General features: G+C 43.4%; 1 protein-coding gene across 1 annotated transcript; it reads left to right on the top strand.

The window, feature by feature from the left end:
- The first annotated feature begins 364 nt into the window (after nt 1-364).
- LOC129599218 (filamin-A-like) lies at nt 365-25,069 on the top strand. The gene is given in 45 exon segments (XM_055497389.1): nt 365-658; nt 2,778-3,354; nt 6,388-6,633; nt 6,719-7,080; nt 7,666-7,906; nt 7,973-8,173; nt 8,287-8,682; nt 8,785-9,239; nt 9,375-9,720; nt 10,084-10,662; nt 10,719-11,108; nt 11,305-11,493; nt 11,562-11,951; nt 12,036-12,224; nt 12,292-12,681; nt 12,748-12,936; nt 12,993-13,382; nt 13,444-13,632; nt 13,702-14,091; nt 14,156-14,344; nt 14,570-15,145; nt 15,327-15,718; nt 15,812-16,007; nt 16,070-16,461; nt 16,836-17,043; nt 17,212-17,385; nt 17,512-17,711; nt 17,777-17,806; nt 17,875-18,858; nt 20,175-20,289; nt 20,357-20,626; nt 20,984-21,008; nt 21,070-21,308; nt 21,393-21,461; nt 21,543-21,746; nt 21,803-21,833; nt 21,980-22,101; nt 22,309-22,437; nt 22,518-22,922; nt 23,209-23,454; nt 23,528-23,754; nt 23,834-23,993; nt 24,173-24,337; nt 24,340-24,402; nt 24,489-25,069. Coding segments are annotated over 44 exon segments (12,078 nt in total). The 5' UTR covers nt 365-658; nt 2,778-2,807; the 3' UTR covers nt 24,677-25,069.
- Nucleotides 25,070-26,009: the final 940 nt, after the last annotated feature.

The following is a 26,009-nucleotide window of genomic DNA, read 5'->3' as shown; positions in this document are numbered from 1 at the left end:
CACGAAATTTCGGGAAAAATAGTGTATGTAATTGCGATTTTCAGTTAAAAAATTGCGTTATTATGTTTGGTGTAGACGGAAGGAAATTCGCCATGGAAGAAAGTACCCTCGACGGCAAACTTATCCGAGATAGCCGCTATTTGGCCAACGTAACCGCAGTATTTGATCATGACGATTAGGAGGTATGTTTATTAGAGAAAGCAAGAAGCGTTAGTTTGCAAGATAAAAATATCATCGAATGGGACACAGCATAACATCACTTATGTTGTGCCGCCTGCTGGAAAAATGCATCATACACCGCCTGAATCTATGCAAAATGATGCATAGTTCCTCGCCAGAGCATTTTCTCACTTCCATAGTTAGTCCACTGATCCGTCGTCTGCTTGATTCACCCTCTCTAAATGGCGCAACACGGCCCAACAAGCTTGTTGTTGTAGTCACTTTGGTGGGATGCGTGACCGCGACTGCTTTTGGAATTTAGTTTTTGTATCTCCATAAGTCACTTACATTTTCCACACTATTCGCATTTTGTCTTTTTTATAGCCCTTAAGCCGTATATTACTTACAGTTGTTATACCCTTTTGTCTTCTATCAAACATCAACCTTGCTTCCCCTCCTTGCATTTAATTCCTGACAACCATCCAGCCGGAGGTTTTTGGTACGTACTTGTAACCGGCAGCTGTTGCACTTTCAAAATCGTCACTCTTACTTGATATAAATACGTATAGGAAATTATCGTAGGACTGCTGTTCTGGTTAAATCAGTAAGGTCACAGTGTGTGGCTACGTGCACCGTCAAATTAGTTTTCTTAACTAATTCGTGATTATTTTGCAAAAAATTGCAATCAGCTATGCTTGTAATATTGTACCGTTGTGAGATGTTTGTAAACAAGAATCTTTAAGAAAATAAAGAACTCAGTGCTATACAGTCTGCATATAATTATAATATTGTAGCGTGGCTGGTACAGAGAAATACAAAATTACGGTAATTTATAACTATAATTATTTGTCTTTTGTTTGCAAGCGAACTGTACGCATGGGTAATATAATATAACAATTAACAACTAACAAGTACAAACTGCAAAGTACTTGTAAGTCCCTGACAGATTTGCATTTGCAGTAGAATATCCAGTGCCTTTTAAAGATGGAGGTTTTGTACCAATAGGCAATAGAATTAATTGTATGAACGCATTCAATAATAATTGGATTAATGATGTAAGTCTTTATTGCATAAAGCACTGTTTCCCGAAAGGAATGTTTTATCCTGAACGCAGCTGAAGAAGTGCTTCCCTTCCTTCGTGAATTCTGAGCGTTGAAATATAAAAGGCTAATTTTGCGCATGTTTGCCAAACTTGGGAGTAGACTCAGTAAAGTATACAAGCGCTGTGCATCTCAAATCGACTTATGGTTAGGTATGAACTATGAACTATATACCGGCGAAGTCTTTTTATCCACGCTCTTCTAAAATTCATTTTGAAAACAAGCTTTATTCACGCATATGGCAAATGGTGTTATGTGTAATAAAATTCAATAATATTTCATAATTCTGTCGTTAACGTAGACATTTTAATTGTAAAAAGGTTTTACTTTGTGACTTATTTAATTAAGGAAATTGTATGTAATATGCATAACTGTGCATATATGAACAATATTAGGGTTTCACTTGATTTTACTGATCGTCTCGCGTACACTATTAATACACACGTAGCAGGCACGTAATAGTAATTTAATTATGTAATAGAGATCTATAATTATATAATATAGATCTGTACATATACTACGAGTATTAAGATCCTTGTCTCTATACTCTGTATTAATTTAATTAACGATAAGTAATATAGATTTATATGTTTATAAACTCTTTGTTGTACAATACAACACAATTGTTACTGTGAATTGTCTGTGAAGTATAGGATCAGTGGGATCACAGACCGCAGACGCTGCAGCTTAAAATCCCAACAATAAATGCGCGTATGATATGACATTGTGTGCAATATAGGTGAAATCGCCTCACCATGTTAATTATAGGAGTACTTTATAAATTATACCACGCGTGTGGATATATAGCAAATACTATTTTGATAATTTTGATATTGCTGAATTTCTTTCTTGGGTTTTTTTTCTCAACATTCCATCCTTTAAACCTGTTGAATCAAACGCGAATATCGACCGAGTATGAAATTGTACTTACGGTAACCGCGGCACCCTTGAAAAACCTTTTTGTTTGCTCTAGCATTTCAACAGATGGAAAAGAAACCTCAAATGTACCTGAGAGATAGGACGTATTAATCCTCTATTCCAATTTTTTGTCTGTGTGAGACGCAAAGTTATTCAACAAAACAGTCGCGAAGTAATCGCTGACATGAATCATCTTCGTTTGCATACGGAACAAAGTTTGTCACGGTCTTTATCGCAAAAAATGCATGAGTCAGTTGTATCTTATTAGTTTGAAACACTTTGGACTTTACCGCTTATGACTATCGCAAAGAAAAGAAAGCAACAGCTTTGTACATATTAGGCACAGGAAGGCGTTAACAAAACTGATCAACTTTGATGATAACTCTCGTACGAGTGAAAACTATAGGTACACCTGCCATTTTTTACAAATACGTGTTCAAATGTATAGTAACGATCAGGTGGTACCGGTAAGCGGCATATACACTGTGATGGTTCGTAACATGCATTATGAAAGGTGGCTATCTTTGGTGATGGTACGAGTTTCTTATTGGCTGTAATTGTATAGTTTATTGTTTGCTTCATTCTGTGACTGGTTTGCAGACTCGCCGGTGACCCAACGTACGAACAAAGATGAGTAATAAACAAAATCTTAATCTCGACCAGCGGGGCACGGTCTTTGGCCGAAAGCCTTCCAATCCACCGCCTCCCCAACAGATAAACTTAAACCGTAACCAAGGTACAGGTTCCAGTCAGAATACGCAGGTTCCGCAACAACAACAACCACAGCAACAGCAACAGCAGCTGCAATCCCAACGCCAGCAACAAGAGGAATTAGATCGTGAGCCAACATTAAACCCGTCAGGCGCAGAAGGAGGCGAGGAAGAGATGCCGGCCACTGAGCGCGACCTAGCTGATGATGCTCCCTGGAAACGTATCCAGCAAAATACCTTCACGCGATGGGCCAACGAGCACCTGAAAACGGTTAACAAGAATATCGGCAATCTTGAAACGGATTTATCAGATGGATTACGCTTAATCGCACTTATTGAAGTACTGAGCGGGAAGAAATTGCCGAGACACAACAGGCGTCCCACGTTCCGGTCGCAGAAACTGGAAAATGTCTCGGTAGCCCTAACTTTTCTACAGGAAGACGAAAACATCAAGCTTGTCAATATCGGTAAGTCCTGATCTGCTACGAATTTATCAAATGCTTTTGCGTGAATACAATAAAATTTTATATACATGCTATATTCCCGAGTTAAGAGAGCGCAACAAGTGTCTTCAGCCGTACGTTTGTCCTTAATCTTTTCTACCTAGAGGATTGTTCATTTATTGATATTTTCGCATTTTGTAAAACACTTGACTGGTGGCAGACTTTCAAGAGTAAATGCGGATTTAGTACAGTAATGTAATTATGTACTTACTTCTTTTTTTGCCGGTAAATGTAATGACAAAACGAGAAAGCTTTTTCGTTTAATAACTGTGCGTATTCAGTTTAAATTTTAACAAAGTTTAACAAGTAATATTGATGTGGTAAGGTTTTGCAGTATTTTATGGGATAAATATGTATAAAATTGTAGTACAGAGATGCATTTGTCCAGCACGCGCTGGATATTGTGGTACAGTACTGTACAACTACAGAGCATCGCATTCATAAATTTTATAGCTTCACGCTCGACGGATTGGTCGTAAGCTGCTTGACTGTCTTTATCGATGTTAAAGTTAATGTCGATTGTCGACTAATGTTAGTTTTCCGCGAGACATGCGGAAACAAATGAATTAATAATACGCAGAAGAAACCAATCTAACTTTACCAAATAAAGTTTCACAAATTGGAATTTGCATTTGACCGCCGTGAAACCATTGCTTATCACTTCCGCTGTCATTGATGAGTAAATGCATTAGGTATACCGTATACTTACCTATTTGCTCGTTGTGTGACAAACGCACTAAAGTGCCGAATTAAATTCTGTTAGCACCTTTTGGACTGCATGGTCAGCTGAAGAAATGTGTTATTCTTCTGTCCTTGAAATCGTTTCGGTTTTCATAAACTGCATTTGCTGGCTTCTTTCTGATTCTAAACATTTGAGAGGTTAAAGATCACATGTGCAACTACTCGTGTGGAAGGGGATTCTAATAAGCTTTCAGTCACAGTGCAAGTGGTCTGATCTCCAGACGGAAATTGTTTATGAAAACGACACAAAATGATGAGCGGTGTTGTCGCAGTTTATATATTGACTGTTTACTGATTAGTCGCCTTATCTTATCGCGTCGGAGAACGTAATTCTGATAGATCCACAACAAACTGCCTCGTTAAGCAAAGATATGCGCTTTACGCAGTGACATGGCTTTAATAAACGCAATATCGTTATAATTTACTGCATACCTGCAACCAACCGTAAAGAGGTTTTCAAGTTATAACACATAACAATTTACAAATAAAAGTTGCACTGGTTACTACACTTAACGTACTGTATTGTTTTAGTAAGTGATTTCGGAATGAAATACTTCTGTTTTCACTTTTTATTTGACGGTTTACTGAAACAAATATGTGTGCATCAGATGCTTACAATTATTAGTTTCCGCAACACCAGAATTACAATTTGTAGAGTTTACTAGCAATTTTAAGATGTGATTATTTATTGTTCGGCTTTCAGATAGCAAAGCGCCTGCATATGCTTGTTTTGTGCATTTGTGCTTGAATATTTTCCTTGGATATTGTACTGTCGTTGAACGTTCAAGAATCGCGATTTAAATCGTTTTGTGAAACTTGTCTGTCAGTCGCGCTGACCATGAGAAAAGCAGCTAGAAAACTTTCTGAACGATGGTACAACGATTCGCGGTTGCGGAAGACAACCTGCTCAAAGCGTACTTTCGCCATAAATGGAATCTCCAGTTCATTCGTCTTTGCAGCTTTCGAGCAGCCGGTTTCCGAAACGCATAGTCTTTGATGCATGTTGCTACATCTTACACATGCTATTACACAAATAAATATTCAACTGCAAGTGCAGCATTGAGTTTTGATTGTCTTACTACTTAGGTGGTAGGGATTATCGTAACTTTACCGTGGGTGAATCGTTTGGTTGTATACTTACACTGCAAGATGCTTCAGATGCTGTCGTCTGGCTTGATTTTTGCGTAATGCATTCAAATATCGCAGCGTCAACAAAAAAGCATGTCTCTGGGAGTTATCTCGCAAGTGTGTAAACTGTAGTGATACCTGGATTTTGTGAACTGTTTCCGTATCATATGCCCAGTATACTCGTGCTTACAGTTTCTGTTTTAAGTATGGATTTTTTGCTTTATTAAAAATTTGGCCTCAACTAAAATGTGAACTCAAAATTTGTTGAAGTAAACAACATCCAGTACTTTTTTAAAACGTGCCTTCGTACCAGCCATACCACCAGTATATACTAGTAACAATATGCTTGATTAGGTTTTTGTTAGTATGAAATTCGCCGCAAAAGATTGGGATGGCTTAAATAACTCGATCGATTGATTAGTATCGTCAAAACGAAGATATAATCTATATGGAGCAAATAAAATATTTGATGACTTGGTACGGTGGTGCGGTAGATCAATAAAGATAGTCACTGCCGACTGTGTCGATCATGGGGATTTGCTGCGAGATTTCAAAATGAACGAATATCTTGCCAGCGTTTGCGTAGCGTAGGCGAATGCTTATGCAAGGTAATTAAAAGTTAGAACGCGTGCGTTATTATAAACTGCAAATCTTGGAAAACTTTTCTCGACTACATATAAGAAATAGCAGTTACAAAACCCCACAACTAGAAGATGACACTAATTCCTGTTCAATATGAGCAGAAGCGTGTATTTTGTTTTCCCCAATTGTTTTCGGGAATTATTCTAAAAGATTAGTTTTATTCTAACGAATAGAGCAGATCTTACAAGACTGCACCAATTTTAACGTTATATCACCATATCTGACGACTTGCAGTGTCTGTTCTTATTTATTCAGAGAAACAAATAAATATATAAAACAAAAATAGTTCAGTTGAAATAAATAATGCAAAACAGTTAATTGTGAAAAATAATATAAGTACTTATTGATAGAAATTCATCCCTTGAGCGCATCAGCCTACGTATCAGCTGTTTTCAGTCGACATCGTCTTACTTTTTGTCTGTATTGAGTTACCGGTATTCGAGCCTTTGAATATACGTTCTTTTATGTTTCTTCATATATTTGCAGACAGTACAGATATTGTTGACGGCCGTCTGAAACTTATTCTCGGATTGATATGGACGCTCATCTTGCATTATTCGATTTCCATGCCTATGTGGGCGGACGAAGACGAAGGCGCAAAGGATCTCACACCCAAACAGCGTTTGTTACGCTGGATCCAAAATAAAGTGCCCGATCTGCCTATCACCAATTTCACTTCCGACTGGAATGATGGCCGCGCTGTGGGCGCTTTGGTGGATGCTGTTGCTCCAGGTTAAAGAATGTTGAAAACCGTGACTGTGTTCTCGTCGCGAAAACGCGTGCTTTCTTAATCTTTTTTAATTATGAATTTTAACAGGTTTATGTCCGGATTGGGCTGACTGGAGCCCCAAGAATGCCAAGGCCAACGCCACAGAAGCAATGAAGTTAGCCGAGGACTGGCTGGGCGTACCTCAGCTGATCCGACCCGAAGAGATGGTGGATCCCAATGTGGATGAATTGTCCATGATGACATACCTCTCGCAGTATCCCAACGCCAAACTACGCCCCGGAGCACCATTACACGGCAAGCTGGCACCCAATCGTGTGCGAGCATACGGGCCTGGATTGGAGCCCGGTAACAAGGTGGGAGTGCCGGCCAAATTCACTGTAGAGACCTTCAGTGCCGGCGCCGGGACCGTGGAAGTTGACGTGCTGGGTCCAGATGGACAAAATGTGCCTGTAAGTGTCCGTGTACGAAACTAACAGTCTCTTAACGGGCTATACCTGATGTTTCATTTAATTTTAGTAGATTACCTCTGTGAAATCAACAAATGTTTTAGTACAATACATTAAGTACATGTGTTGTACATGCACCACTGTATGTGAAGTGGTAGCTACGCTGTAGTAATCATTGCCGTACGAGTACAATTTCGTAAATTACTACGGCTTCAAAGCCTACTGGTAAATATTTCAAACGACAATGTCACTGCTTAAAAATGTGAAAGCTGGCGCGTTTAAAAAGTCAAGCTCTAGCCCGAATATTTACCGGACCATTCCGTTTGTCAAGAGGAACTTATTGTTAGGCCGATGCAAAGTACAGTACAGTTTGACTATAAAATATTGCACAATAGTAATATATGAAATATCGCAGACTGCAGATTACAGCAAACTTCCTCATTTAAATCGCTCTAGTGCTTTACGAAACTGATATAAAGCCTCATACCGATACAGCGGTTAGTACCATCGGTACTACGTTGGCGCCTTGGCGGTTAATACTGCCCTTGCTGTATTTGTTTTGATTGATCTCAAATGTTATTTTTATAGTCAACCGTGAAATTCAACAACGATCGAAACAAAACGTATTCGTGCCAGTATGTGCCCAAAATGGAAGGCCATCATCGTGTAACGGTGAAGTTTGCCGGAAAAGATGTGCCAAAGAGCCCGTTCGACGTTGATGTGCGTGGCTACGCTGGTGATGCTTCCAAGGTGACTGCAAAGGGCCCCGGATTGGAAGCGACAGGAAATCAAATCGGAAAACCGACTTGGTTCGAGGTGTTTACCAAAGGTAATAGAATTGTTTTAGTCGCTAGAGTCGTCAGTAGGATAGTTGTTCATAAAAACGGTGCTGCAGGTGCTGGAGATGGGCTGGTGGAAGTGGTCATAATGGATCCAGCCGGCCGAAAGGACACCGTTGTGCCTACTTTGAAACAAGGAGCAGATGGGGTGTGGCGGGTTGATTACACACCTAAAGAACTCGGTCTCCATTCTGTAAATGTGTTCTTTGCTGGCAAGCCAATTCCAAATAGTCCATTTGGCGTTAAAGTTGGTCCGGGTAAGTTTCGTTGTGTTTTTACTACGTCGAGTTGAAATAATGTCTTAAAAGAGCCGATAAATAATATTGCTTACTGTTTTCAACTTGTCAATTTTTTGTGATATTTTTCTCAGTCAGCGACGCTCGAAAAGTTCGTTGTACCGGGCGCGGATTGCAGAAGCACGGTGTGCGTGTTCGAGATGTGGCGGATTTCAAGGTCTGGACAGAAGGAGCTGGAGAAGGCAAGCTGGAAGTAAAGATCATTGGTCCAGGTGGTGTGGCTGAGCCTTTCGACATGAAGAAGATTGACGCTACTACTTTCGAATATAAATATTATCCAAAAACTCCCGGACGCTACACAGTCATCGTGCAGTATGGTGGTCAGGATGTGCCCAAATCTCCCTTCGAAGTTAACGTCGGAAAATTCATCACTTCGAAAGTACGCGCTTTTGGTCCCGGTTTGGAAGGAGGAGTTGTTGGCCATTCCGCAGATTTCTGTGTGGAAATGAATGGCGAAACGGCGCCTCTCGGTACGGCCTTTGTTTTTATGTTTTGTGCTAGGTTACAATTTGATAATTCGATTCGCGATTATAATATTGATAGGAGCTACAATGTTCCCATATGCTTTTCAGGTTTCTCTATTGAGGGCCCCAGTCAAGCGAAAATCGACTGCAAGGATAACGGTGATCAAACAGCGGATGTAAAATACTGGCCCACGGCGCCCGGAGAGTACGCTGTACATGTTCTGGTCAACGATGAAGACATCCCCGGCAGCCCTTTCATGGCACAGATAACACAAATGCCGGCTGGTGTCAATCCCGACAAGGTCAAGGTTTTTGGACCGGGTGTGGAGCCTGAAGGCGTACAGACAGGCCGTCCCACCGAATTTACTATTGACACGCGCGAAGCTGGTCGAGGAGCTCCACTGCACGTCAGCATAATGGACATTGATTACAATCCGGTGAATGTTACTGTACGCGATATGCAAGATGGAACTTACAAGTGCACGTACACGGCGACACGGAGCGTAAAGCACACCGTGCAGGTTCACTACGCCGGTGTAGGTGTGCCGAAGAGTCCGTTCAGGGTAAGATGCCGTATTGAGAAATTTATGAAAATGAAACTTCTATTGTTACAGTTTGTTGTTAACAAAGATTTTATGGCCGTTTATGTAATGCTTGTTGGAAGCATAGATGCTTATATTGTTTTGTCGCCTCTATAGGTCTTCGTGCAAGAACCGACAAATCCCGGTAAAGTCCGTGTGTATGGCCCTGGAGTCGAGCTGGGTGTGCGCACGGCAACGCCCACTCATTTCACGGTCGACTGCGCGCACGCTGGACCCGGAGACGTCCAGATTGCGCTGCAAAACGAGAAAGGGCAGGATGTCCCTTTCAAGATCAACGACAATCGCGATGGGACGTTTACCGTGGAATACACTGCGCCGACGCCCGGTACGTACAAAGTGACCGTGCATTTTGCCGGAAAGGAGGTTCCGCAGTCGCCCATTAAAGTCCAAGTGGCACCGCATATTGACGTGAGCGGGATTCGCGTGGAGGGGCTGGAGCCAAGTAAGTTCTTCCTATTCACTGTGATATTCTCTGTTGCATGTGCTTCTGCTTATCGCTTGCATGCCTCTGCTTGCTCAGCTCAGCTTGATATGGTTATTACTCTCTGTTGTTAACTTGGTTAACATTTGTTTGACGCCGATTGAATTTCACAAACTGCCACAAACAATTGAGCACGTTTCGGTTTATGGAAATACGTGGTATTATTAATGCATCGATAACTCCAGTTTATTGACGCTGTTTGTCCGTGACCGATAACCAATCCATTAAGGAATGCGCAGCATGCGCAGATTATGTGCCATAACCAGTCTGTCGCGGAAACTCACCTATCCGGATCAGCGGCTGAATATTCCGTTCATGCTGCAGCTGTGCCCGTCAATTCCAAGCAGCAGATAAAGGTCATTTCCACCGCTAAAGATGGCGTTACTCTGGATGAAAAAAACACAACAGTAGAAATCATCACAGCGTCGAAGAAAATTATTCCCGTTAAAGTAACTAAGGGCCCAGATGGCAAAACCGTGCTGGCCGATTTCGTGCCCACCGAATTGGGAGAAAATCAGCTGACGGTCAAAGTCAGTGGTGCTGTCGTGCCGAACATGCCTCACAGATTTACCGTCAGTCCTAATCCCGACCCGAGCAAAGTGAAATGCGAAGGGCCTGGATTGATTGGTGGAGAAGCCGGCCAACCAGCAAAATTCAGAATCGACACCCGGAAGGCGGGAGTGGCGCCGGTTAATACCACTATCGACGGGCCTCAGCCGGTGAAAATCGACACTGTGGATAACAAAGACGGAACTATAGACGTTACTTATCATCCTGTAGCTCCTGGAGAGTACGCTGTAAATGTGACCTTTGGAGGGAAACCGGTGCCCGGCGTGCCGTTCAAGCCCAAGATCACTTCAAAGATTGATGTTAGCAGTATAAAAGTGGAAGGATTGGAGAAAAGTATGGTAATTGCCGTTATGTTTCATTACCGTTGTTAATAATTTTTGTTTTTACAGCCGTACCGATCAATTCCAAGCAGCAGATTAAAATTGTGCAGACTGATTCCAAGGCGCCAAATCTTAATCCCAAAGACATCATAGCAGAAATCACTACTGCTTCAAAGAAAATAATCCCTGTCACGCTGACAGCCACTCCGGACGGACGCGCTGTTCTAGCAGATTTTGTACCTACTGAACTGGGTGAAAATCAGCTGTTGGTAAAAGTCGGAGGTGCCGTGATTCCTAATCAGCCTCAGAAGTTCCAAGTTTCTCCAAATCCGGATCCATCAAAGGTCAAGGTTGAAGGTCCTGGACTTATCAGCGGAGAAGTTGGTGTTCCTGCTAAGTTTAGAATTGATACTCGCAGAGCTGGTGTGGCACCTTTGGGGATGAATATTGATGGACCTGGTAGGTTGATTCCGCAATTTGCTTTATTATTTGCCTAATTCTTGAATGCTGGCATTCACGATCTACTACTTTCACAGTTCCAGTAATTTCCATTTTTTTAAATCAAGTTAAAGACTACTGAGTACGTACTGAGCGTACTTGTTTTCGCTTTTTCGGAACCGGGTAATTAATTTTACGGGTAATTTTTTCTTTCCAGCGGAAGTGAAAATCGATACGGTGGACAACAAAGATGGAACAATCGACGTAACATATCACCCAACCGCGCCCGGCGAATATTTGGTGAACGTCACTTTTAATCAGAAACCTGTGCCTGGTGTTCCATTCAAACCAAAAATCACTTCCAAGATAGATGTTAGTGGAATCAGAATCGAAGGTCTTGACCAATGTAAGGATAACATGTTATGTTCTGACGTCGCCGCTGAACTTTGCGTATCAATGAGTATTTATTTTTAGCGGTTCCTGTCAACTCGCGACAGCAGATCAAAATCATTCAAACTGATCAGAAGGCGCCCCCGCTTGATATCAAAGAAATTGTATCCGATATTACCACCGCGACTAAGAAAACTGTGCCGGTGAAGTTAACTCCGGGTCCTGACGGCCGAACCGTCATTGCAGAATTTGTTCCTTCGGAAGTGGGAGAAAATCAGCTGAACGTGAAAGTCGGAGGGGCTCCTGTTCCAAAGACCCCACAGAAATTCCAAGTGTCGCCACAACCAGATCCAAGCAAAGTCGTTGTTAGTGGACCAGGGCTGACTGCCGGTGAAGTAGGCGTCCCTGCAAAATTCAGAATCGACAGCAGGAAAGCGGGTGTTGCTCCGCTGGGATTGAATATTGATGGTCCAGGTAAATAAAATCTCCAGTGTCCACGGCAACTACAGAAAGAACTTTGAGCGTGTTTATGTTAAAGTGAAAAATTTTGTGATACAGCTGAAGTGAAGATTGATACGGTCGATAATAAAGATGGCACGGTTGACGTCATCTATCATCCCACTGCACCGGGAGAATATTTGGTCAACGTTACCTTTAACCAGAAACCAGTTCCAGGAGTACCGTTTAAGCCCAAAATCGCCTCGAAAATTGACGTTAGCGGCATCAAAATTGAAGGACTGGACCAGAGTGAGTTCGCATTACTGTACTTTCGAATTCGGCATTGAAATAACGGTAACATGGTGTATTATTGCAGCTGTGCCGGTTAATTCACGTCAGCAGATCAAGATTATTCAGACTGATCAGAAGGCCCCACCGCTGGACATCAAAGAAATTGCGGCAGATATTACCACTGCTTCGAAAAAGACCGCGCCTATCAAACTGACTCCAGGTCCGGATGGTCGAACGGTAATTGCGGATTTCGTTCCTTCGGAAATTGGAGAGAATCTGTTGAATGTGAAAGTCGGCGGAGCACCGATTCCAAAAACCCCACAGAAGTTCCAAGTATCTCCCCAGCCCGATCCTAGTAAGGTGGTAGTCAGCGGCCCAGGACTGACGACTGGAGAAGTTGGAGTGCCGGCCAAGTTTAGGATCGATAGCCGGAAGGCCGGTGTGGCGCCTCTGGGACTTAATATTGATGGCCCCGGTAATATAAGGTTCAAGTAATTTGCTCTGGATGTATTTTATGGTAATACGTTTTTTTTTATTTCAGCGGAAGTGAAGATAGACACAGTTGACAACAAAGATGGAACAATTGATGTCACATACCACCCAACTGCACCGGGAGAATACAAGGTTGATGTGAAGTTCGACAATAAACCTGTTCCCGGTGTCCCCTTCAAGCCAAAGATTGCGTCAAAGATCGATGTCAGCGGAATTAAAATCGAGGGATTAGACCAAAGTGAGCAGCGCAATCAAAAGATTTGATTTCCGTCACATTGATTTCGATATTTTTAGCTGTACCTGTAAATTCGCGCCAGCAAATTCAGATTATTCAAACCGATCAAAAAGCACCGCCTTTGGACGTCAAGGAAGTCGTAGCGGAGATTGTTACCGCTTCAAAACGCAATGTGCCAGTCAAATTGACCCCCACTCCCGACGGTCGGGCGGTTATTGCGGACTTCATACCATCTGAAATTGGTGAGAACGTTCTCAGCGTGAAAGTGGGCGGCGTTCCCATTCCGCAGACACCCAGGAAGTTTGCCGTGTCTCCCATGCCCGATCCAAGCAAGGTGGTTGTTAGCGGTCCAGGTTTGACAAACGGCGAAGTCGGTGTGCCAGCCAAGTTCCGCATCGACAGCCGAAAGGCTGGAGTAGCACCTCTGGCCCTAAACATTGACGGACCAGGTGCGTTAGCATGCCAGTTGTTATCTCCTGCAATCGGTAATATCATTAATTTGTGTTTTAGCGGAAGCGAAGATTGAAACTGTGGACAATAAAGACGGCACTGTAGATGTGACCTATCTGCCGGTTGCACCGGGTGACTACAATGTCAACGTTTTGTTCAACCAAAAGCCTGTACCCGGCGTGCCGTTCCATCCACATATTGGATCAAAGATTGATTTAAGTGGAGTTAAGATTGAGGGATTGGATCAGAGTACGTGGGTCTATTAAATCATTATCAGTCGGCTAATTAGTAAATTTTTAACGAGAATCGGTTTTATAGCGGTGCCTGTTAATTCTCGCCAACAAATCAAAGTTATCCAAACCGATCAGAAGGCTGCACCGCTGGATGTCAAGGACATGGTGGCGGAGATAGTCACGCCGTCGAAGCGAACACTTCCGGTTAAACTGACTCCGTCACCAGACGGAAAAGGAGTTCTGGCTGATTTTGTACCGTTGGAAGTTGGTGAAACTCAATTGGTCGTGAAAGTGCAAGGCGCTCCCATACCACAGACTCCGAAGAAGTTTGCGGTCTCACCTCTGCCTGACCCAACCAAAGTGGTGGTTAGTGGTCCAGGATTAACGGGCGGAGAGCTTGGAGTACCCGCTAAATTCAGGATTGATTCCCGGAAAGCGGGTGTCGCGCCGCTAGGACTGAATATAGACGGGCCAGGTGGGAGTGCGGCTGTTTACATCCGTCAGTCTCGTAACGCTTGACGCCTTTTTGGCACTTGCAGGGGAAGTTAAAATCGACACTGTTGACAACAAGGATGGCACGGTTGATGTGACTTATCTGCCAACAGCACCCGGCGAGTATGATGTGAACGTCACGTTCAACCAGCGCCCTGTACCAGGAGTGCCTTTCAAGCCGAAAATAGCGTCCAAGATTGATGTCAGTGGAATAAAAGTGGAGGGTCTAGACAATAGTGAGTAGAAAGGTCATTGATCGGTTCTTTATGGGCGAGATATATGTGACCAACAAGGGGAAAAAAGTACTTATAAATATCTTTCTCGCATAATCTCTTGTAATACTGGGCTTCGCTTGTTGTGTGCGGGAATCTAAGTAAGGTTCACCTATCATTGATTATAATTAGGAGTGTATTGTATCGCTAAAAAATATGGTAATCGTCTTTCTTTTTTTTCTGTCATAGTTATGCCGGTCAATTCTCATCAACAACTGAAAGTAATTAGTACGGATCAAAAAGTCCCGTTGAACATCAAAGATGTGGTAGCGGAAATCACGACGGCTGCTAACAAGAAAGTTCCCGTGAAGTTAACACCGTCGCCGGATGGCAAAGCTATTCTGGTTGATTTCGTTCCTACAGAGGTGGGCGAAAATCAGCTGGCCGTTAAAGTCAGTAACACCCCGATTCCCAAGATGCCCCAGAAATTCACTGTTTCTCCGACGCCCGATCCATCTAAAGTTAAAGTGGAAGGACCAGGTGTGACGGCAGGAGAAGCTGGTGTTCCTGCAAAATTCCGCATTGATACGCGAAAGGCTGGAGTGGCACCGTTGGCTGTCACCGTGGATGGTCCGGAAAAAGTTAAGATCGACACCGTAGACAATAAAGATGGCACTGTGGACGTGACCTATGTGCCGCCTGTGGCCGGCGATTATACGGTAAATGTGAATTTCGCCGATAAGCCGGTACCTGGTAGCCCGTTCAAACCAAAGATCGCGTCGAAGATTGATGTGAGCACACTGACCGCAGAGGGTCTGGAAGAGAGTAAGTGGCTGATGAATGTGATTAACACCACGGAGAACTACAAGGAATCTCATGTCCACACACGATAACACTAACTATCTGTCTATCGTCCCGGTCCGTTAACAAGTGTCCGTATTTACGTGAATCCAGAAACCATGTGGTATCGGTAATTTGGTAACGGGTCTGCATGTCCTACCTGTAGCGGTGCCAATCAATTCGCGCCAGCAAGTTAAAGTTGGATCGACGGATAAAAACTTCCCGGCTCTGAGTGCCAAGGATGTAACGGCGGAAGTGTTGACCGCTACACAGAAGAAGATACCGGTAAAGGTCAGCCCGGCACCGGACGGAAAGGGCGTACTGGTGGATTTCATACCGAATGAAGCGGGCGACAATCAGCTGCTGGTAAAAGTTGGTAATCAGCCCATACCCAAACAACCACAGAAGTTCAAAGTGTCTCCTCAACCTGACACATCGAAAGTTGTTGTCACCGGACCTGGCCTGAAAGGCGGAGAAACCGGTGTCCCGGCTACCTTTCGCATCGACACACGAAAGGCGGGAGTGGCGCCGCTCGGTATTGCTATTGATGGCCCCAAGGTTGGTGTTCTCTGTTTTAAGAACGTGATCTCTGTTTACAAAGGACTGTTTTTTGTGTAATACTTATCGCAATTTACGTGAGTCGTTTTGCAGGAAGCTAAAATTAATACAGTGGATAATAAGGACGGAACCATCGATGTCACTTATTTGCCGACTGCCATCGGCAACTACGATGTAAACGTACTGTTCAACCAAAAGCCTGTACCAGGAGCGCCTTTCAAGGCGAAAGTCACTCCAAAAGGAGGCGCGTACGATCTGAGCGGTATCAAGGTGGAAGGGCTTGATCAAGGTAGGATTCAGAAAGTCTAATAGTAAAATGCTTGTTTGCTGATGTGAATATATGCTCTGCAGTAATGCCTATCCATTCGCGACAACAAATAAAAATCGCTACAACGGATAGCAAGCATCCTCATCTGGAGGTTCAGGAAACAGTGGCCGAAATAACATCTGCCACAGGAAAGAAGATACCAGTGCGTTTGACGCCTACCCCAGATGGAAAAGCTGTGATGGCTGACTTTGTGCCAACGGAAGTGGGGGAGAATCAGTTGGCAGTTACGGTCGGAGGTCAACCAATTCCCCATCAACCACAGAAATTCACCGTTAGTCCTACACCAGACCCATCAAAGGTGAAAGTGGAGGGTCCGGGACTCAATCACGGTGAAGTGGGTGTACCCGCCAAATTCCGCATCGACAGCCGGAAAGCTGGGGTTGCACCGGTTGGTTTGGGTATTAATGGGCCAGCGGTAAGAACTACTAAGAAGCCAGATGTGGATGACTTAGTTGACGTAGTTTTAGAAAAATACTTCTGAATTATAAAAATGTTAGTGGATGATTCGAAATTGAGATTGTAATTTATAATTCATTGTTGTATAATTTTACAATTACACAACAACAAAAAGTGATTTAAAAGCAGCGAATAATACCGAGCGGTCTTGCGGATCATGAAATAGTTATTGACTAGTGCAGTACTACGGGTAGTCATTGCACAGTGTAATTTAGATCAGAAATAGCTAAATAGATTAGAAGACATGGAATGGATCGAAGTTATATCTCTAGGCTCTAATGCAGATCTTCTGTTTTGGAAACGGAAATTCATGAAGTTGTTTGTCTATTTTAGGAAGCAAAAATCGAGACGGTGGACAATAAAGATGGCACTGTGGATGTTGTGTACCACCCAGTGGAGCCCGGCCTTTATGATCTGAATGTGACATTCGCCGGGCAGCCCGTTAATGGAACCCCATTTAAAGCTCAAGTTGTTCCTAAGGGCGGTCCATTAGCCGGGCCGGATGTGTCGGGCGTAAAAGTTCACGGCCCGGGAACGCAGGGTATTGGTGGCGGTCTGCTTGTTGTGGTGATGGTGATGCCGCTTTTGGTGTTGCTAATGTTTCGCTTGTTGCTGCTGCTTGCCATCTGCTTCGTATCGTATTACCGCGGTTGTTGGTGCGCACTTTTGGTAATTTAATCATTGTGACATAAATATTCTTTTTCTCAAGGAGCATTCTTGGATTCTATGACGGAGTTCACAGTTGATGCGCGCAGTGTGACTAGAAATGGAGAAGGCAAAGTGAAGGTCATCGTTACCAGTCCGAGTGGCATCCGCACAGAGGCGCTGGTGTCTAACAAACACGATGGAACATACACTGTAGATTACAGTGTTTTTGAAGAAGGTGCGTCCTACAGCGGTATTAAAATTGCCAGAATACTATCACAGAAACACTATACTACTACAATTCTATAAAAACGAAATATGATTTGCTGTGAAATGTGATTTTCCATTCGTTTTATGAATACAGGAAAACATACGCTGGAAATCACGTACGAAGGAATTCCTGTACCGGGAAGTCCCTTTAAAGTCAATGCCGTTCGTGGATCGGACCACACAAAGTGCAAAGCGTATGGACCAGGTTTACAGGGCGGTTACACGCATATCACCAATCAGTTCACCGTTGAAACCAAAGGAGCCGGAACCGGAGGTTTGGCTTTGGCCATTGAGGTAGAAAGCGAAAATTAAACTTGAAAATATCTAGCAACATTTCAGCTTCGTATTTCGATTTTCAGGGACCATCTGAGGCTCGCATGACTTGCAAGGTATGCCGAAGTTCACTGTTGCTGATGTATAGTTTATAATATTTTTCGAACTTGGTACCGTGTTTCAGGATAACCGCGATGGTACATGCCTCGTTGACTACACAGCTACGGAAGCCGGAGAATACGACATCACCATCAAGTTCGCTGATAAACATATTCCTGGCAGCCCCTTCAAAGTGCACATCGACAACCCCGTGGATTCGAGTCGCGTGCGAGCTTATGGACCCGGCGTGGAACCGAACAAAGTGCGTGCCAATGTTCCAGCCAATTTCAAGATCGATGCAACGAAATCCGGGCGCGCTCCGGTTGCCGTGGACGTTACGTCGGATCGTGGACCAGCTGGCAAGCGCCCAGAGGTGTACGACAACGGTGATGGCACCTTCGACGTCAGCTATCTCCCGCCACCCGAAGGATCCAACTGCAAGGTCCGTGTGACCCACGGAGGCAAGGACATCCCAGGCAGTCCTTTCCAGACCCGCGTCTTACCCACATGCGAGCCGCAGAAAGTGGTGGTCAGCGGGCCCGGTGTCAATAAATCCGGTATTCCGGCCAGTATGCCGACAGAGTTTATCGTGGACACTCGCGAAGCCGGCTACGGTGACCTCCGGGTGAACATCGCGGGACCGGATGGTCGGCCGGTGAAAACGCAGATCGAAGATATGAACGATGGGACGTACAAAGTGCGATATGTGCCGGATGATTTGGGAACGTACAATGTCAACGTTATGTACGGCAATGAACCGGTGAAAGGGGCGCCGTTCCAGATTAAGACCTACCCGACCGGCGATGCGTCGAAAGTCAAGATTCTGGAGGGTGTGCATGAACAAGTTGTGATTAACCAAGAGTACCGCATCACTGTTAACACAATGCAAGCTGGTGTGGGCAATGTGACGTGTAAAGTGACCGGGGAGGGTCAAGATTTCGCTGTGGATATTCAGGATAATGGCGATGGCACGATTAGTCTGTTTTACACCATGAAACAACAGGGCGATTATACCATCAATATCAAGTTCGGCGGGCAGCCTGTTCCAGGAGGCACGTTCAAGGTCAAGGTAAGCACTCTACCACCGATCTTGTGTAACCGTATAATGAGAGAGGGCACATTTTTTAAGCTTTGGAAGTTTTCTAATGTACATTCAGCGAAATAAAAAACCTAATAGAATACAATATTTTCTACTGATTTAATGGGAGCGCCTTTTTTTGGTGCGTATGTTTTGTTTTGCATAGTAAAATGAATGTGAGTGCCTGTTTTATCACACAAGTCGTATGTGCGCTGTTTTTTTTTCCAACAGTAACTTTTTAGCCCCGACTGATACTGCACTAGCTGAATATTTTACAATTTTAATGACCAGAGCCTTTTTGCGCGCTATAAGCTGTCTCATGCGTAAAATCATTTTGGGGCTGAGTGTTCTGGTAGTGGCGTCAGTCGTGTGCTCATATCCCCTCGCACTATTATCTTCCTCCATTCTGCAGTAAATCATAATTATTATGCCATTGCAAAATTTGCGCAAGCCCACAAATATGTCGTTCATGAGCGGCACAGTGATAGTTTTTGCACTGCGCTAGGGAGATCTCATTACTACGATATTTTGAGTTTTGATATGATTCGTGGTTAAGTGCGTCTCACAGTGGACAGTCACTGTCGACAGTAGCATCACCGCTTCTTCGTTTTGTTAGAGATGTGTCATTCCGTAAGTCCGTTAGATAAAAATAAATTGGGTAGGATTGCAAGGGAATTGTATCAACTGGAAGGCAACAGTGTTAGCCAGACACATGTGGACTATGTTAGGATTGACAGTTAGAGCACATTTTTCTACACATGGACGTACATATATGGCCACATGTAACGACTGCCAACTCCCACTATAGACTACGCCACCAATTAGACAAGATTTTTACAGTAAATTTTTTTGGCCTGAGATAACTGTTGGGGATAACTTGTCGTAAGAGCGTTCCGATACCGCTTTCCGTCATCGGCCGTCTTCCGAGTCGGAAGGCACAACAGAAGACATCTTAGCAGGGCTAGTTAAGAGCTTTTTAGAATTTACAATCTCTTCGCGTTAGCATATGCTAATTAGCTCTCATCGGAGGTGAGTTAGATGTGAAGCCGTGAATTTCTATCAGGGGAAATTGATACGTTAGAAACGTTGTTAGATGCCGTAATTGTGAGGTCCTACCTGGAAATTGATTTTTTATCACTTCTCGTTGCCCTTTCGAAAGTCAGCTGGACATGTGTGGTTATAATTGGATTTAAAATAATATCACTGCTTTGACATACTGTTCAAATTATACTTCTGTGGATTACATTTCTGGCTAGGAGCTTTGTTTACGACTTTCCCGGTAAATCAGCGTTATTTTCAATTCGCAGGCTACAACTGAGGAAATCATCACCCAGAGAACTGTTGAGCGTACGACTACTCGCAAATATCGCGCTCTTGAACTGAAAAATATTCAGATCCCGTCGGGTGGTGGTTCCTTATCTGGTGCGTGAACGAATTTCTTCTTATGGTAGCGAAAGTGAATTAATGGGGTTGTGTTGTTCTGCAACAGGCCTTGTAATCATGCCGTCCGGAAAACAGGCTCAACCCGAATTAGTCGACAATAAAGATGGTACAGTGACAGTTCGTTATCAGCCTACGGAGGCTGGTCAGCATGAAATGCATGTTAAATACGCTAACCAACACGTGCATGGCAGTCCGTTTAAGTTTTTTGTTGACCAAATTGAAACCGGCAATGTGACGGCTTACGGACCGGGTCTGACACATGGCAATGCCGGTGAGCCCAGCCACTTCACCATCAACACACGGGACGCGGGATCAGGTTAGTAAGCATTCAAATTCTCGAAATGATCTTTGGCCTGGAAGATTGTTTTAGTACTGGTGTCAGTGGTGTGGCATTTGTAACCTTTCCAAATGTCAGATAAACATTCAGCAGTTATGTAACAGTAAATATGACATGGTGCGTTTGTTTTGGAGAAAATTAACCAATTAGTACATATGTGATATGTGCGCTACGTAATGGAAATGCGTATGGGTACATCGCCTCCCGGTTAATTACATACGCAGTTACGCACAGATCTGCATTGCGTTAGTAGATTTCATTTGCTCTTGGTTTTATCTGCTCCATGGGATACAGAATTGTAAGCCTGTTTGTTGACGAAAAGCGTTGTTTTTTTAGGTGGACTTTCCGTAGCCGTGGAAGGGTATGCTAATAAAATGTTCATGAGACGTCCAGACTGTAATTAAAATATTAATTTTTTGCAGACCGAGCAAAGCTGATATTACTTGCACTGATAACAAAGACGGCACTTGCAATGTCTCGTACTTACCTGTCTTGCCTGGCGAATATAAAATCATTGTCAAATTCGCGGATAAACACATTATGGGTAGCCCATTCACCGCTCACGTTACAGGAGCTGGCAAGCGAACCAATCAGATTTCGGTGGGAACCGCCAGCGAAATCTCCTTGATGGTGCATGAGACCGATGTGCGAAATTTACTGGGTAAGTACTTTGTATAATACTCGTATTTTTATATATGAAAACTCGGTCCTTTGTGGCTCAGGTGATTTATTTGGTTCGTTGCAGCTACAATTAAAACGCCGAGTGGTTTGGAAGAACCGTGCATGCTTAAGCTTTTGCCCAATGGACATCTTGGTAAGTGTCAAGTTTGTGTTCAGTGTTAGTGAAAGGTCAGAGCAATTATGATTTACGTTGCATTACGAGTTACCGTTGTAGGAATCTCATTTACGCCCCGTGAGATCGGTGAACACCAGGTTATTGTTACCCGCAATGGCAAACCGATCCAAGGATCTCCTTTTAAAGTGCAAGTTGGTGACAAGGAAGTAGGCAATGCTAGCCGTGTGAAGGTCAGCGGGAACGCTGTCAAGGAAGGAAAGACTCAAGTCTTGAACGAATTTATTGTCGATACGAAGCAAGCCGGTAATAAAATTTTTGCCAGTCTTGTTTTCCTGTATGCATTTTTTGTTTTTTCTTAGGCTATGGAGGATTGAGCGTATCTATCGAAGGGTAAGTAGTAGCACAAGTAACACAATACCGCACACGATATGGAATAATTAGAATAATAAGAAAAACATACAGAAAATTAAAACTGAAATTATGAACCCTGTCGAGAGGTCCGTTTAAACTCGGTAATAATTATGCCTGTATTATAGACCAAGCAAAGCGGATATCCAGTGCACGGACGGTCCGGATGGCACACTGAAAGTGGGCTACAAACCAACCGAACCCGGCAACTACACCCTGAATGTCCGTTTTGCCGATCAAAACATACCAGGTGCGTACGTCTGGAAATGATTTGGCTGTTGATATCCGAACGTATTGTTGGGAAATCCTTTGAGTTAAAGAAACTGGATATTATTCGGTGGTGGTATATGGACTCATAATCCGTAGCGCTAACGAGTATTATTTGGTTAAGGCTAGCTTTGAAATCGATTTTTGCCTGCTTATTGATTGATTAATGCGACTCCTCTTGTGCTGACAGGAAGCCCGTTCCCCGTCAAAGTGACGGGAGAAGGAGCGCGCATCCAGATGGAGAAGATCACCCATACGGCGCAGACCATCCAGACCTCGCATGTTGGCGCTAATTGTGAACTGCAGCTCAAACTGCCTGGTATGATTGAGCTCCCGATCGTTTTTTGAGTAACTAAAAAATGCGCGAATATTCTGAAACACATCATATCCGATTTCCAGGATCGGATCCTTTTGATATGAAAGCGCAGGTGACCAGCCCGAGTGGAAAGACGGAAGATGCCGAGTTGGTTGATTTAAATGATTCGACGTACAAAGTCCGCTTTGTCCCTACCGAGATGGGAGTGCATACCATCAGTGTGAAGCACAAGAGCATGCATATTCCCGGATCGCCCTTCCAGTTTACGGTGGGGCCACTGAAGGATGGTGGGCCGCACAGGGTGCGTGCCGGTGGACCGGGTCTGGAACGTGGTGAAGTGGGGGAACAAAATGATTTCAATGTGTGGACGCGCGAAGCCGGAGCGGGCAATCTTAGCATTGCCGTGGAAGGCCCTTCTAAAGCGGCTATCAACTTTAAAGACCATAAGGACGGATCATGCTATGTTTCCTACAAAGTCGACCAACCAGGTATAGAAAATATTGTTAAAATAATTATGAAAAATATTGTACGATAAATTGGTATCAGGCCAGTTTTGGTATGGCTGCTACATAATTAAAGCGGAAGAATGAATACAGTAAGAATACCTGTGGAATCAATGAATCGGGTTTTCTAATTCACCAAAATAATTTTGAGCAGGTTAAATGCAGTGAGGATTACGTAGATATGTGATAAACAATGTGACGTATTAGTTTTTCTGGTGATGGTTGGTTTTATTTGCACATTTGTTTAGACAGCTTGCTTGATTTCTGACAGGTGAATATGCTATCGCCATAAAATACAATGATGTCCACATACCGGACAGTCCCTATAAGGTGCACGTTGCCCCTTCGGTGGGAGAAGCTAAGCGGATTGAAGTCGGTTCCATGCAACAAAACCTCCAGCCACAAAAACCCGTGGCCTTTACCGTCAACATGCACGGTGTTAAAGGCAAACTGACCGCCTCCGTGGTAAATCCCAATGGTAAAGAGGAAGACTGTGTCATTACTCCAGTCGATGACGGTAAGAGACGGACAGCGCGGCCATGAGTGGATTACTGGATATTGATCTAATACTTGTTTTCTTTGCGTCACAGGCGTTTATGCCGTTCGATTTATGCCATACGAAGCGGGTGTTTACTTTGTCCATGTCAAATACAATGGTGCTCAAATTCGAGGATCGCCGTTCCGAGTGCGTGTCGGTAAAGAAGAGGCAGATCCCGCTCAAGTTATTGCGTACGGAAAGGGATTGGAAAGTGTACAAACTGGAGAAAAAGCAGAATTCGTTGTCAACACGTCAAAAGCTGGTGCTGGAACTCTGGCTGTAAGTGCGACTGTTAAAGTGCGACTGTTATTATTTACACGATATAGAGGATGTCTAGGTATTTACGTTTATTATTTAGGTCACTATTGATGGACCAAGCAAAGTTAGTATGGATTGTTCGGAAGTGGACGAAGGATACAAAATCCGTTATACTCCATTAGCGCCAGGAGATTACTTTATCGCCGTCAAATACAACAACGCTCACATTGCCGGCAGTCCTTTCCGTGTCACAGCTTCCGGTACATATATATAATTAATTTTATTTTTGTGCAGAATTTTGCTGTGCGTACCTTATGCTTCGCATCGAAAAACGTAATTTTACAAACGGGATTTGACGGATGGGTACGGTTATATTTTTTTAAAAAAAAGAAAATTTACGCAGTTATCAGAACAGTTATTGATCAGTGATTTGTTACAGGAAAAGGGCGTGCTGGAAGCGTTGTTCAACAACAACCCAGTCAGTTCAAGCAGACAAACTCCGTCGTCGTCGAAACAGTGACAAAATCGGAAACTGCCACTAAAGTGCAGAGTTTGAGTAGCGGCTTACATGGACGCTCCGATGCCTCTAAGGTCACCGCCAAGGGCCTGGTCTGGAGAAGGCCTATCAGAATAAGCAGAATACATTCAATGTAAAAGCCGAAACTGCTGGTATGTACTAGAACCACTGCGAATATCATAGTTTTGTAAAGTTGTTTTCGTAAACCCATTTACATTGACTGTTCATTGTTTTTCAGGTCATAACGTTTTGCTGGTTGGTGTTTATGGTAAAGAGAAACCAGCAGAGGAAGTACATGTTAAGCACGTCGGTCATGATTCCTATCAAGTCAGTTATATGCTGCGTGAACGTGGAGAATACCTTTTGATTGTTAAATACGGCGATGATCACATACCCGGCAGTCCCTTCCTGATCCATTGTGCCTAAATTAGAAGCTGCAGTTTGTATCCACATTGGCATCCCTTCTCTCTCATACGGTGTCAAAGCAACCCCGTTTAATTTCCTTTTGTTTCTTCTATCCTGACCTTTAGCTTGCGAAATACTCAAAAAGAGTTAGTTTGTCTTTGTGCTGCTTCTTGTCGAATTCAACATAATGCATTTATATTCATTTTTGTTTTCATAATAATGAAGATTTAATAATTTCATCCTGGTTGCATGCAAGTATAATCTTATTGGTCAAATACTGTTAGTTGTCACCGGAAATCGATTTTTGTTGACCGCTGCATTTTGTGCACCGCAAGGTTTAATTGTATTTGATTTTCTATGATTTTTTAAGGCCGGTATTGGATAGCATTTCGTGGTTACAAAATATACAGTTGATCTATTAGGATTTAGGATTACCATCGCATCTGTATTTTGTTACGGAACTTGGATTAAATAGTTCATCGAAATTCCTGGTTGGATATTTTTGTCGCGAACACGCTATGCAGGGCTAACTAACTTAAGCGTTGACCAGTCTACTTGTTGTTTGCATTTCAAACCCATCATCTATCCATCTAACCAAATTCAGATTAAGAAAAAAAATTGCAGACACGAGCGCACTACTTCATAATTAAAATTTAAACATTAAAGAACAACTAAAATCTCTATCTTCCCGTACGTTAAAGGTAATATAAAGCCGCAGCGTTTCCCCTAATAACAGCCAAAATGAAACGTTGCTTAAAAAAACGCGCTTCAGCAGTGAAGCGCGCTTCTCTCGTCACTTGACGAATTTTTCGGCCCATGAAATGCAACAGTTTGTTTGCAACCGGGCCGAAAATACCCAACCACTACATACTGTAGGAGATAGAAGAGATCGATTGTCCAGAGATCAGTACTTCCATCGCTTAATTCAGATTCGTGGCCGACAAAATACACGAAAGCCACTCTGTATGTTACAGCTACGTGGGGGTTTGCACGAGTACAAAACAATATTATGTAAACGCAGATAGTAAAGCAGTCACGCAAGGTCACCTCAAAGCGAGTGGCTTGGTTCAGCCTGTGTCGCGAACACCTTCGAAAGGTGACGGTTCGCGGGTCGGAATATGTGCGAACTGAACATTTTAACCATAACGCCAAGTCGGCTCGTGCTGTTGCGAGCATAACCAGAGTTTGCATGAACAGTGCCTTAATTACGAGTACTTATACTGCTGGAGATCTGATAGCAGATCCACATACCCAGTATAGGTTAGTCCAGAGAGTTAGTCATTATCTCAGTCGCCATCAGTCAAGAAATTTTAGGGAAGGACATCACTGATTTACATTAATCATTTTACGATCG

This window comes from Paramacrobiotus metropolitanus, unplaced genomic scaffold (assembly GCF_019649055.1).
Source record: "Paramacrobiotus metropolitanus isolate TYO unplaced genomic scaffold, Prichtersi_v1.0 Parri_scaffold0000140, whole genome shotgun sequence".
Taxonomy (NCBI): domain Eukaryota; kingdom Metazoa; phylum Tardigrada; class Eutardigrada; order Parachela; family Macrobiotidae; genus Paramacrobiotus; species Paramacrobiotus metropolitanus.
The sequence above is the reverse complement of the archived record's forward strand: the minus strand, read 5'-3'. Positions and strand labels throughout refer to the sequence as shown.